The sequence below is a fragment of the Phodopus roborovskii genome, unplaced genomic scaffold (genome assembly GCF_943737965.1).
Source record: "Phodopus roborovskii unplaced genomic scaffold, PHOROB, whole genome shotgun sequence".
Lineage (NCBI taxonomy): Eukaryota > Metazoa > Chordata > Mammalia > Rodentia > Cricetidae > Phodopus > Phodopus roborovskii.
The window spans coordinates 7657501-7672545 of record NW_026126460.1 but is presented as its reverse complement, the minus strand read 5'-3'; the positions used below and the strand labels follow the sequence as shown (position 1 = coordinate 7672545).

The following is a 15045-nucleotide window of genomic DNA, read 5'->3' as shown; positions in this document are numbered from 1 at the left end:
GACCCATGTCTATAGCCATGCACAAAACTCAAGTCCAAATGGATCAAAGACCTCAACATCAACCCAGCCACATTGAACCTCTTAGAAGAGAAACTAGGAGGTTCCCTTGAACAAATTGGTATATGAGACCACTTCCTGAACATAACTCCAGGGGCACAGACACTGAGAGCAACAATTAATAAATGGGACCTCTTCAAACTTCTGTAAGGCAAAGGACACAGTGGACAAGACCAAACAGCAGCCCACAGACTGGGAAAAGATTTTCACCAATCCTATATCCGACAAAGGGCTGATATCTAAAACATACAAAGAACTCAAGAAACTAGTCAACAAAACACCAAATAACCCTATTAAAAAATAGGGTACAGAACTGAAGAGAGAATTCTCAATAGAGGAAATCAAAAAGGCTGAAAGACACTTAAGAAAGTGCTCAATATCCTTAGCTATCAGGGAAATGCAAATCAAAACAACTTTGAGATACCATCTTACTCCTGCCAGAATGGCTAAAATTAGAAACATCAATGACAAGGATGTGGAGAAAGGGGAACACTCCTCCACTGCTAATGGGAGTACAAACTTACAGCCATTTTGGAGATCAGTATGGCGGTTCCTCAGGAAAATGGGAATTAGTTTACCACAGAACCCGGCAATCCCCCTCTTAGGCATATACTCAAATGATCCACATCCATGCAACAAAGACATCTGTTCAACTATGTTCACAGCAGCACTATTTGTAATAGCAAGAACCTGGAAGCAACCTATATGCCCCTCAACTGAAGAATGGATAACGAAGATGTGGCACATCTACACAATGGAATACTACTCTGCGGGGAAAAAAAAAAATGGAATCTTGAAATTCGCAGGCAAGTGGATGGCAGTTGAAGAAACCATCCTGAATGAGGTAACCTAGTCACAAAAAGAGGAACACAGTATGCACTCAGTCATATATGGATTTTAGACCTATAACAAAGGATCAACAGCCTATAATTCACATCACCAGACGAACTAGGATACAAGGTATATTCTAAGAGTTTCATATAAAGTCCCTCACAGAACCTGGAAGGGACAAGTCCCCCAAAGCACAGTGGATATGGGGGGGGGGGCAGCAAATGGAGAGAGAGGTAGGAGAAAGTAAAGGGGAAGAAAGGAAAACACGTGCAACTAGGAAGATTGAGCCTGGTTAGGAATAGAAGACAGGAGAGAGAGAGAGAGAGAGAGAGAACACATAAAAGAGGGAGCCAATATTGGTTTGAAGATAAAATTGAACACATAGAAAGGTCTAGAGAACTACAAGACCGCCGCCAACTAACAATTTGAGCTTCCTTGGAAAGGCTACCATAAATGCCTTTCCCGGATAGTGAGATCAACAACTAACTTATCCATGGAGCCCTCATCTAATGCCTGTTGGAAACAGGAGCAAGCACCCCTACATAAACACTGAGTTGAACTTGAACCCAGATGCAGATGGAGAGGACAAGACCAGGCGGCAGAAACACATAGAGACAGCTTATCTGAACGAGGAGGAGCTAACGGGACCCCAGACTGATAGCTGGGAAGGCAGCATGGGACTGACTCAGGCTCCCCTGAATATGGGTCTCAGCCAGAAGAACTGAGCAGTCTAAGGGACCTCAGACAGTGGAGCCAAGATGTATCCCTGGTGCACAAAAGGACCTTGTGAACACATCCTGTATGGAGGGATAACTGCCTTAACCTAGAGACAAAAGACAAGCCCTAGTCCCTACTTCACATGACCTGTCAGATCTACATGACCCCAACTGGATGGCATTCCCCTACATATGGAATTGGGATGAGGGGATGGGAGGGGAGAATGGTTAGGGTGCATGTGAGAGGGCAGAGAGGGTAAAAGGGAGGGAGGGAGGGAGGATAGAAGGGAGAGAGGGAAGGAAGGAGGGAGGGGGAACTGGGATCAACATGTAAAATAATAAATTAAATAATAAAAAAAGACCACAATTACCCTGACACCAAAACCACACAAAGACCCATCAAAGAATTATAGACCAATATCCTTTTTGAACATAAATGCAAAAATTTGAAAAAAAAAAAAAGTACTTGCAATCCAAATCTAGGACACAAAAAATAGCATTCACTATGATCAAGGACCATCTCAGATGTCCTGAGATGGTCCAAGGTCCAACATAAAAGTACTTAATAAAAGTAATTCACCATATAAACAAACCCAGTGACAAAAACCACATAATCATCTCATTAGATAAAGAAAAAGCCTGTTGACAACATCCAACACTTCTTCATGATAAAATTCCTAGAGAAATTAGTGACACAAGGGATACTACTTCACTACAATAAAGGCAATTTTACAGCAAACCCATATCCAACAGAGAAAAACTCAAAGTATTTCCACCAGAATCAGCAATAAGACAATGTTGTCCACTCTCCCCACATTTATTTAATACAGCACTTTAAGTCTTACCCAGGGCAATAAGATAACTGCTCCTGGCATCACCACCTGCATTAGAAAAAAAGATGGGCATTGAAGAAACTCGTTATGGAGTTTACTTCCAACATGGCAAGACTAGCCATTTGGACAAGATACTGCTCTTGTCTGGACTATTTGACTTTATGCTGTATAAACTGGACATGCAGGACCCACAGAAAAGTGACTGCTGATTCAAGATGGACATTGCTACAGAGTTCCTGCTTCATGGAAGAGTCTGCCAGACAGTCTGCAGGACACAGAGAAAAGTGACTGACAAACATCCAATACAAGAAGACAGTTTAAAGTTTCCTGCTTTGTTGAAGAGTCTGCTAGACACACTATGGTTTATGGGCTGAAAATGGGAGATTACAGGTGATTGACAAGGCAAGATGTCTCTGTCATTTCTAGAGTTTATATACTATCCTTCTGTGGTCTTTGAAGGAGTTGAAGACAGATACTTACGGTTATAGTTTTCCTTAGTTAGAATTAAAGATAAGTTACATATAGAACTTCAGACTCACAAAGATAGGATAGATTATGGAATATTTTCTTAAAGCTTGCTAAATGTTAATGAATTAAATATTGTTAACTGTGATACTTATTTGATAACTATTGTGTGATATATTTTGCTATGCTAAGGTTAAAACCCTTCTTTTTATTTAGACAGGAGAGAGGAGATGATGGGAGATGCCATTCTGTAAATATGTTTCTCATACTGGTTAATGAATAAAGCACTGTTGGCCAATAGGAAAGCAAGAGAGGAGGGACTAGGAGACAAGGAGGAAAGAGGAATTAGTAAGGAGGAGTCAAGATGGAGAGTCTGGAGAGAGCTGGACGCCAGCCGGCTCTCTGAAGGTAAGAGGAGATCACGTGGAAATACATAGAATGGGTTAATACTTAAGACAGAGCTAGCCAATAAAAAACAAGTAACTGGCCAACAGAATTATATCCAAAAAAAAAAAAGCAACTGTACAAAAGTACTTCTTTAAATACCTTCAGCACTTCTCAGGTGGCACTTGTGCTTTTACTGAGGTTGATGATATGCCTGATTTTATCACATCTATACTACATACAAAAGCAGGTTCAATGACCAGAGAGATGTGCCACCAAGAAAACAGCCTGAGCTTGATCCCTCAGTACCCACATGTTAGAAAGAGAAAAGAATATCCTGCAAACTGTCCTCTACCTCCACACAAATTGTAGCACACTCAAAAATATAGGCTCACAAACAGTGATTTAAAAAAAAATTTTTTTTAAAGATTTATTTATTTTTACTAATTTATTTATTTATTTTTATTTACTTATTTATTTATTCTGTCTTCATGTATGCCTGCAGGCCAGAAGAGGGCACAAGATCTCATTATAGGCAGTTGTAAGCCACCATATGGTTGCTGGGTATTGAACTCAGAACCTCTAGAAGACCAGCCAGGGATCTTAACCTCTAACCCATCTCTCCAGTCCCCCTCCCCACAAAAAAAAAAAAAAAAAAAAAAAAAAAAGAAAAAAAAACCTTTGGAGAGAAGGATCAATAGTTAAGAGAGCAGAGAGCACTGACTGCTCTTCCAGAGGACCTGGGTTCAATTCCCAGTACCCACATGGCAGCTCACAACTGTCTGTAGCTCCAGTTCCAAGGGATCCAATACTCATGGTAAAACACCAATGCACATAAAAGTAAATATATTTTTAAAAATCCTTTTTAATAAAAAACAAAACAGGCTCAACCTATGTTGGACACTACTATTCCTTATGGTGAATGTAAAGTCTCAAACCAAGGACAACTGGCTGAGGTGCCTATTTAACACATCAAAGCAGAACTGGCTCCCAGGTTCTCCCAATATCCCTCAGTCCCAACCTGTTAAAAGGTATAACTGGCATACCTTGCCTCCTACCCTAAACTTCTCCATCCCAGTGACTGGGCTGCCTTTCCCTTAGCTGCTCTCCCCTATATAACCCAGCATTTTGGCTAAGTTGATCCTCTTTTGTCTATCCTTTATTCTCCTGCCTCCCTCCTCTCCCCACAAGGCCCATCTCAGTTTGACCACTTTCACTCTGGACCTTCCAGATGCCTTCTGGCTATCCCTCTTTTATCTACAATAAACCTTCTCTTTCACCTACTTAGAAATAGTTATTTCTTTCCTTTTTACTTCTTTTCATTCAGTGAATATCTTTGGAAGTGGATCTCTACATTTTTCAAGTAGAAAATGGGTCATACCTATTATAATCTTAATAGTAATTTGATTAAGTCTTTGGAACTTGTGTGTTTAACTGCTATGTTAATTTTTTTTCTCCTCTTACTTTCATTCAACCCACCCTCAAATAGTCCTGCAGCAGTCCTAATTCCTTTCTGGATCCCCTTGCTATCATCTGAGGCCTGAAATGTCACTAAGACAGAGATCTTAAACCCTAGTATATCCCTTTGCAGGCAAAAGCACAGATTAGCCAAATGTTAATCCCCCTAAATAATTCTAGGGCCTCAACTCTTGGTGTGTATGTTGGGGAAGAGGGTGCTAGATAGCAAACTTAGGGTGTATTAGCAGACTTAGAGGGCACAGAGGTTAGAAACCAATTAAACAAAGGTCCGGAATAGCAAGACTTTAATTACAGGTAGTAAGAATGTGATCTGATTCTTATCTCTGGTCCTAGAGGTATCCTGGGGTGCCTAAAGGAACATGTACAGATATAAGTAAAGCTGTCTCTAAACACTCTGAACTTTTAAAGGATTTTATGCAGAGGGAGACACTCTTGATGTAAAGACTGTTTCCCTCCTAGAAGAAACAATCTAAGTAAGCCCACCAACCATCTCAAAGTCCCCCAGAAAAATCTACTTGTCTCTATTCTTGGTGGAGATCACAAGGACTATCAGACAGAGTCCATGCCAAGATTCCAGTGACAATATGACTTACTGGCTCAATTAGCCATAGAAATAAGGACAGAATTATACCAGTAAAGACATTTCCACTTCCAACTGAAGAGAACAGAGAAAATAAGAAGGAATGAAGGTAAACTGTTGCTATCTCTTCAATTATAGAGGACCACACCACAGTGTCAGTGGGTCGGGAAAACCTACTCAGGGGAGGGGCAGGACTGTGTTCACAAGACAACACAGGGGTGGTGACTCAGAGAAAGCAGAAAGTGCAAATCCTTATATTAAAAAATAAATAAATAAAAATTAGGTCAGCAAGATGACTCAGCCAGTACAGACTTCTGATGTGCAAAGCTGGTGACCTGAGTTCTACCCCTAATCTATGTAAAAGTAGAAGGAATGAACTAACTCCACAAAGTTGGTCTCTGACCTCCACATGCACACTGCAGCATGCATGCCCACACACACATCTCATTCACAGATACATACAATTATAAATAACTAAATAAAATGAATGCCTTATAGAGCTAGAATGCATAGCACAAGCTCCCTAATAGAAGTACACAGTACTCAAAGATTACTTTCAATCTTAAAGTAATGGAATTATCTTTCCAGATTTTATGATACCTTGAAACATGCCCCCCCCTTTCTTCCTTCCAATTTTTCCCTTTTGAGAATGAGAGCCTACATCCTATTCCAGATTCACCACTATATTTTGGAAGTACCTAATACAGGTACACAGCTAAAGAGGGAAGTTGGCTCACTGTGAATACACCTGAGTTTTGCTTATATCTGAGTAAGATAGCATTAGAGATTTTGGATTCTAGACTATTCAATGTGTTAAGACATTTGGACTACCAGGATACAATGAACATTACTTTGCATGTGATAAATGAATTAATTTGGAGGTGGGGCAGGGATGGAACAGTATAGACTGCACTATCCCTCCCAAACTCAAATTCTGATGCCTTAACTCACACACCCACATGTCTACACTGGAGGCAGAGCTTCTGAAGGTCCTGGCAGGACTCCAAAACTATGAGAAAATAAACTGTGTTTAAGTCACAGTCTCAAGTATTCTGTTATAGCAACCAAAGCATACTAGAACAATTACCCTGATTCAAAACTATGCAAAGGGGCTGGCAAGATGGCTCAGTATACAAAGGCATTTGCTGTCAAAAGTGACAGTCTGAGTTCAATCCCCAAGAACTATATGGTGGATAGAGAGACCAACACCTGCAAATTGTTCTATGATCTCCACACAGGCATGACAGCATGAATGTATGTATACAAGCATATAAATACAATTTTAACAACAACAATGAAAAATCCTATAGACTTGTAATGTGTAGGTCCTGAAATGCAAAGCTAGGTTTAATTAGAATATGGACACCAGGAAAAGGGAGAATGTGTATCTTGTAGACACAACAGGATACATATAAAACCCTAAGGAACACCATAAATATCATTACAACTTAGATGTGAATTTATTTAGCAAGGTCATATAATATATAATATATTCAATTATATATAATATATTTTATACATATAAAATATAAAATAACAGTGTATACATATATAATATATACTTAGAATAATATATATACAAAAGTGTGTGCATATATGAATATACATACATATATACATATATATATGTATATGTATATATGTATGGTTTCTATATACTAGTAACAATAGACAATATAACCAAAACTAATTTATAAGAAAGAAAAAAGTGCTCTGAGATCAATCAACAAAATATGTGTACAATTTACACATGCAAAGATCTAAGACTTCTATAGGACACTGTATTTCTAAACCTGGATGAATCTTATTCCATTCTGGTCTCATAAATTTGTATGAAAGATTTAAAGAACAGCCCATAGGCAGCTACAAAGACTTCAGCTGAACAGAAACATCATACTATTGTACTGGCATGTGGGTTTCCTGTCCTATATCTTTAAAGTGAAACCAGTTCCAAGCATAGATTATGAATATGTGCATTTGACCATCTAGGATAAAGTTAGCAACTAATAGTAGTGATATAGATTGTGAACTATAGCTGTCTTCACTGAGCAAACAAGGCTATTTCTGTCTTACTTTATTGCACTAGGGGTAGAAAACTTTGAAGCAAATGTTAAGATTTTACATGTTCCAGTAAGCAATACAATCAATTACTTTATTTATTTTATGTGCATTGGTGTTTTGCCATGGGTGTCAGACCCCCTGGAACTGGAACTATAGACAGTTGTGTGGATGCTGGATATTGATCCAGGGTCCTTTGGAAAAGCAGTCAGTGCTCTTAACCACTGAGCCGTATCTCCAGGCCCTTTTTTTTTCTATATTCTTGAAAGATGGCCTAACTTTTCTTTTTTTAAGACAGGGTCCTGTGTATCCCAGGTTGGCACCATGTGTACACAGAGCCCATGGAGGGCAAAAAAGGAACTGGAATTAAGCAGTTATGAGCACCATATGGGTGTTAGGAACCAACCATGGTCCTCAACAAAATCAGCAAGCACTCTTAACTAACAAGCCATCTTTTCAGCCCCCAGCACTACCATTTTTTTAAGATTGAAAACTATCCATGTATAGGTGGTATGTGCCTTTAATGCCAGCACTCAGGACAAGAGCAAGTAATCCTCAGCTACAAGTTTGAGGTCAGACAAGGAGACATGAAGCCCTGCCTATGTATAAAAACAACAGTGAGGGGGAGAACAGTCATATATATAGCCATGCACATATATAGCAGAGTAGTCAAGTCTCTTAATGGTTTGGCTGCAAACTGGTTGGTTTTCTGGTTCTAAGGGTCAAGTGGAAGGTTTGGTGCATGCTAAACATTTATTCTCTGGTTATCTCTAGCCAAGACTTCTGTGAGTTCTAAAATATGCAATCTTTGAAATGCTCAGCTCACCAAAATAACAGATCAGCTCTTCTTGAAAAGAAAACCATGGAGAAAGTTAATCAAACCAAGAACCATAAGCACAACAAAAAACAAATGAACATACCCAGTGATTTTCTTTAGCAGCCTTTATCTTATAAACTCACAAACTTAAATGAGGTCAGAATCAGAGTAAGAAAAAAGACAGTAATCACAGTTGTTCAAAACCAAAGTGAATTAAAGTGTTACTTACGATAAAAAAAAGGAACAAACTCCACTGTGAGAGAAGCCGGTTTGTATTTCTGTCTGCTCTTTTCCACAGAACTAAGGATTCGTCTATCATTAAAAAAAGAAGTCAGTAACAAATTATAACATGAGCAAGTAGAGGTGGCATAATTTAAAAAACAACTTAAATTTAACATCCTGATTTTGGTTTCTATACTGAACAAAACATCTTCAGAACTGATACAATGTTCAAAGGGGAGTTGAGGGATTACAAATTAAGAGAATTTTTTATTATGCATTGTGATATACAAGGTAAGTCTTGTATATCTAGGAATTTAAAAAGAAGTCAGCATTTAAATTTCCAATCTACAGAAAAAAAATTGCATGGCAGTTCTGGGAAAGTGATAGCTATGTCTATGACAGCAAAAGCTGGTGACTGACCTGTGCCTTACTGAGGTTTATTCGGATACAATGGGTCCAGACCTTTAAGTGCCCTAATTTTAAGGATGCAGATCCAGTATAGGAATGGGATTACTTTTTAATAAAAAAGTGTATGGACATTTCAATTCAACACAAAATAAAAATGCTTAAATAACCATGGTGATAAACAAATTGGAGAATAAAGCCTATTAAAACCAATAATACTTTCAAATAGTGGAATAATGAAAATTAAAAACTAAAATTAAAATTACAGGGATTTTTATCATGCCGTGAAAAATTATATTTAACATTATTAAAAACATTAAGTGGAAAATGTGTGAAACTATCTAGAAATTCTGTTATCTACAGACTGTAAGCCAGTCTCTCCCCTTCTAATTTTGCTTGGTGCTTTCTCCAATTAGATTTGAACTATGCATTCAGAGCTGAACTTCTAACTACTACAGAGATAATGACATCTTTCTCAGGGTATCATGTGTGACGTTCTCACTGATGTTAATTTTGATTACCCAGTTAACTTTATTATACTGAGTAATACTGTCCAGGATAATTAATTTATTGAAAGGTAATTTAAAACATTTATGTATTATATTCCTAATCAGAACTTGCCTCCAGATTTATCATTCATTAATGATCTGTGATTGATACAATCTTTACTATGATACATAAATCAAAATGCTGACTTTCTTTCAACTCCAACATCTTCTCTATATTTATTGATACTTCATAATCTACTACTAACAAAAAATTTAATTTTTCATTTCCCTAGCTACTTAACACTGGTGCAAACTCAAATTTTTTGATAGTTTATTATTGTTTTCTGTGATTATTTTTGTGCATTTATTGTCACATTAGGCAAATAGAGCCTACAGCACAATTAAACATTTTTTTATCCATGGACAGGCAACAATACCTATTAAAATTATAGTAGACACAGAAAATGAACTAATAAATAAGCACTTGAGTAAACAAACAAGCATTTTGTATACCCCTGCCCCCAAAATGGTTGTAGAATATAATCTGGTCTCTAGGAAAGGGAAAACACAGCATTCTACAACCTGAGCTACATCTTAGATTGTTATTTTGAGGGGAGGAGTTTTTTTGTTGTCATTGTTGCTTTTGGGTTTTTTTGTTTGTTTATTCTTATACTTTAGTTCCACTGAGTTACTATTTAAGATTGTCCAAGTATAATCAAAATAAAGTTAACAGATTAAGGAAATCAAATTCCATGCAATATGAAAAATATCCCTTACATCAAGTAAAAATTACAATTTAAAACATTCCTGAATATATAGCTATGCTACATTAACTTACATTTGTTCTACCTGATTCTTTGGTAAGTAAGTAAACATAAATTTCCATTTAATTTCACAATCAGTTTAAAGATGTAAACTACTGTGACTGAGTCTCTCTATCAAAGTCAAAGACACTGAAGTCTGAATATCTTACTTTGACACTGAAGCAGCTCTATTACTGAAGAATTTTTAAGCATATTAGAGAGAATACGAAGACAGTTGTAAGCATAATTCCTGATGAAACCCCACATACACTTCTGTCTGTCACTATCACTGCTGTATGCTTCTCTTCCTTGTGCACATCTTCCACCATGTGCTATATGACATCATGCTATCTAAAACTTCCCTTTGTTCAAGATTTCAAAAACTGGTCAGGCAGTGATGGCACAGTCCTTTCTTTAATATCAGGTCTCAGGACATAGAGGCAGGCAGAGCTCTGAGTTCAAGGCCAGCCTGGTCTACAGAGTGAGTTCCAAGAAAACCAGAGGTAACAGAGAAATTCTGTCTCAAAAAACAAACAACAACAAAAAAAAGTTTCAAAAAATTGTGTTTGTTTCCAACAACCACTTTACTTAATTTGTTTTAGCTTGTTATCAGAGCTACCTTTATATACATCTTGTCTCCTTTTACCATGTTTAAATTCTTTTTGCTCTGATTTTAAGGATTTCTTTAAAAAGCCTCTGTCATATTCACACTGACAGTTCTTGTTTTATCTGCTTTGGTGCCTATAAAGAAAAAAATCAATGTCACTGTTTCAAAACTTAATATACTTCCTTAGATTTCATTGCTGAATATAAAAAGTGGGAGGGAGAAGTGGGAAGAAAAGATACATTTTTCTTTGGAAAATCTCTAGCATACAAATCAAAATAGAGGAAAACTGAGTCACTGGAACTAAAATGATAAATTACTGTAAAGCCTACAAATGAATAAGTGTTACGTGTCCCTCTGCACACTTAAAAATTCTTGAGATGCACAAAGGCAAGAAGCAGCCAAATTATTGCTATTTCCACAGGCTCCCTATTCATGTGGCAGATCTAAATGTGTTCCCTTGTGCCAGAGACACAAAATCAGTTCTGGCCAGCAGTAAATTAAGAATGAAAATGACATGATATGTAGCATGACCCAAAAAAGAGAATTAAATTACCACTGTTTTTGTCACGTTCTTTTCCTCTTTCTCATTGTAACTGGCAACACTTAAAATCTTGGCTGTCCTGTGGGACTTAACTGACTAGGATTAACAGGGGTTCCTAGCTACACACACAAGACACATGAAAAAAAAATTTTTTTTCAAAAGCAGGGAAAGGTGTGAAGAGATGCTACAGCAATTAAGAACATGCAATCTATCCCAGAGGACCAGAGTTCCATTTCTAATACCCATGTCAGGAGAGTCAGAGCCACCTTTAACTCCAGAACCAGGGATCCAAAGCCTCTTACTCCTGAAGGCATACCACACATACATACACATGGCAAAGGTATCTTTTAAGTTTTTTGTTTTTTTTTTTTTTCTTAAAAAATAGCCAGGCAGTGATGGTTCACATCTTTAATCCCAGTGCTTGGGAGACACAGGCAGGCAGATCTCTATGAATTTGAAGTCAGCCTAGTCTAAAAAGTGAGTCCTAGGACAGCCAGGGCTGCATAGAGAAACCTAGTCTCAAAAAAATCAGGGGGGGGGGGGAGAAGATAGAATGAACAAGAAATTCATCTTTATTATCCTAAGGCCCTTATTTGATACTACAGATAATTTACCCTGAGAGACACAAAAAACTTTATGGAAGGAAAATTTAAAGAGATTATCTCTAGAAAAACAGACATATTAAAGTTCAATAGAAGGACACAGAAGGTCCTTAGGACTTTCCCATTACTATTTAGTCAAAATGTCTTGGCACAATGTGATTAATTTGTAAGCTGGAAGATGTTTTTAGATGAGATGAATTGGTAAATTTGTGAAATCTGAATAAAGTTATGTTTTCTTCCATGAGTAGGTCTCATTGAATCAACTGACAATCTGAATAAAAGACAAAGATTACCCTACTGAGCACCAGAGAACTCTCAGGTTGCCTGTCTTGGGATTTCATCAGCAGCTTTAGCTTTCCTAAGTGTCTACCTGTCACTCTCCTGCTGTACCAATGGTTCACTCACAGTCTGCTCACCCACACATCACACTAGCCTTCCCAGTTTCTCTATTATGGTAGCCAATTTTTTTAATGAACATTTACACTTACTTGCTCCCATTTTGGTGGCTACACTTGGTTGGGGGGGGGAGGCTGTCTGTCCTACACTTAACATAGGAAGATGGTAGCCCAAAAAATTAAAAAGTCTCTGGAGTCAAGCAACTTTAGACTCCAATTTGTTGTGAAAAGTGGAAACTAGAGACTGGTTTATAGGCAGACTCAGAAAATGATCAGATATGAACAAAGAAAAACTAGTTATCCTTACCGACTGCCCAGCTTTGAGGAAACCTGAAACAGACTATCATGGATGTTGGCCAAAAACTGTGTCCATCACTACAGTGACAGCAATACTGAATCAGGCACAGTGTGCAGAAACTACTACAAAATAAAGTATACACACTGGACTTCAATAACCCAGTTGATTTTGATATTAATAGAAGCTTCCAGAACAGACTGGTACACCAGGAAAGATTTCCTTTGCTAAAACTAAACAGAACTTGCTAGTTTAAAAAAAAAAAAAAATAAAAAAGAAATGCCATACATACACTGCACCTGTAACTCCAGCACTGGAAAGAAGGACACAGGTCAGACAGCAAAAAAACCTATCTCAAAAAATAAGGAGCCTCTTGACACAGGCAGATCTGTGTGAGTTCACCTTCTTACAAAGAAGCTCCAAACCAGCCAAACCAGGATACAAAGTAAGACTCTGCCTCAAAAAAGTTAAAATGTAAAAATAGAGTAGAGAGGAACTGAGAGAGACACTGAGTAAGCTACAAGGGTATCACGCTCCAAGGATTAGCCTGTCTCAGCCTCCCCAGTGCTGAGCATAACCTTTTCATGTGGATTCCAAATCAAACTAAAGTTCTCATGCTTGCATAACAAGCATTTTACTGAGTCATCTCCCCAACTTTCCACATGTGGATGTTCTATGCATCCTTTCATATTGCTGTTATATACAAAGATATGATTTTAAGGTTCACAAATGGCCAGCCTGATCTACACACTATACAGTGAGTGCCAGGACAGGCTCCAAAGCCAGACAGAGAAACCCTGTCTCAAAAAAAAAAACAATATTCACATAAGGAAGATGCTCTCTATAAAGAAGTACAAATTTATGGCATTCAAGGTTTTGTTAATTTATCATGTGTGCATACTAGGTGTGTGCAAGCATGTGCAAATGGCATAAATCTTGGCCTTTTCCATTTCGTTTTGAGACAGCATCTCTGTTGGTTTTCTACTACATTAACTGTCTCCACTTCCCATTTCTTCATAAAAACACTATGATTACAGACATCCATGCTCTCACATCAAGCTTTTACATGAGATCTGGAGATATGAACACAGGTCCTCAAGCATATACAGCTCACTAAGCTCATGGAGTCACCTTCTCAGTCTAACTCTCAGTCTTTAACACTATGGCCAGACTAGTGATGCAGGCCTTTAATGTCAGCACTCCAAAGGCAGGTGGATCTCTCCAGCCTGGCCTACATATCAGTTTCCAAGCCAGCCAAGCTACACAGTAAGACTCAATCTCAACAATAAAATTTATAAGACATACCCTGAAATTCTATGTCTCCAATTTCTATATGGATCATACAAACTTTCACAGAATGCCAATGCATGGATCACAAATTCTTCAATAGATGTTTGATCAGCCATTTCCTTCTCTTTTTTTTTGCTTTTTAACTGAGAATAAAATTAAACATAAAATTAAGGGCATATTTTATTTAGCAACTTTTAATAAGTCATTTTTATTTACATAAGCCTAACTTCCCCTTTGATAGCTTAAGAGTCATTTAATCATATAGACAAGAATGTTTAATTCTTCCTAGAATAAGCTTAAAATAGTCAAACATCTTTGGAAATATGGTTTACAGTAAGATTTGTGATAAATTTATACATAAAACATTGTGTCATTTTTAAAAACTATAGTTTTTTTAAAATTAAAACAATGTATGAATAACTACTTGTCTACTTTTAGAAAATACAGGATTTGGGACTGGAGATGACTCAGTGGTTAAGAGCACTGGCTGCTCTGCCAAGAGGACCTGGGTTCAATTCCCAGCACCCACATGGCAGCTCACAAATGTCTGTAACTCCAGTTCCAAGGGATCCAACACCATTATACAGGCAAATCAATGCACATGAAATAAAAATGAATTGTTTTTTAAGAAAGAAAATATATAAATTTATAAAATGATCTACTACCCATTACTAATTTCAATTGTCCTTTCAATTACCTTCTTTGAAAATATTTAGCAAGGTTAATTACAATATTTTTTAAAACTTCTAAAAAAAAAAGTAAAATCTAGTTAGTCTCAATAAAGATACAAAACGGAATGTATTCAAACCTACTTGCTGAATATACAGTGTTGTCATGGTAATGACATGATTAATATAAGAGCAAGTCCCAATTTCTTCTACATTTGATAAATTCCTAGGAGATAAAAAGAATAATATTTATTACATATGAGCAATATACTGCAAGTGTACTCAGCTTGGATTTTGAAGTATCAATGAAGTATCAATTATATTAAAGCATCAATAATATTAAAAAAGAAAAGTGTGCATAGGGCACTGCTACTATACAAGATATACACCATTATTATTTTCACTCTACTTTCTGAATTTTAGTTCCCTTATTTTGACTTAAGTCTTCTTTTGACTTAAGAACTTCTTCTGTATCAGAAGTTCATGACACAAAAGGCATCATCATCATC

The 15045-nt window shown here is 37.1% G+C and overlaps 1 protein-coding gene across 1 annotated transcript in view; it reads right to left on the bottom strand.

The window, feature by feature from the left end:
* Positions 1-15045, bottom strand: part of Nbeal1 (neurobeachin like 1) — a 147629-nt gene that overhangs the window by 112846 nt on the left and 19738 nt on the right. Inside the window, exons 4-6 of the mRNA XM_051190293.1 lie at positions 14681-14762; positions 13884-14011; positions 8450-8532 (exon numbers count right to left, since the gene is read on the bottom strand). Of these exons, the coding sequence (XP_051046250.1) occupies positions 8450-8532; positions 13884-14011; positions 14681-14762 (293 nt within the window). The remainder of the gene's footprint in view (positions 1-8449; positions 8533-13883; positions 14012-14680; positions 14763-15045) is intronic.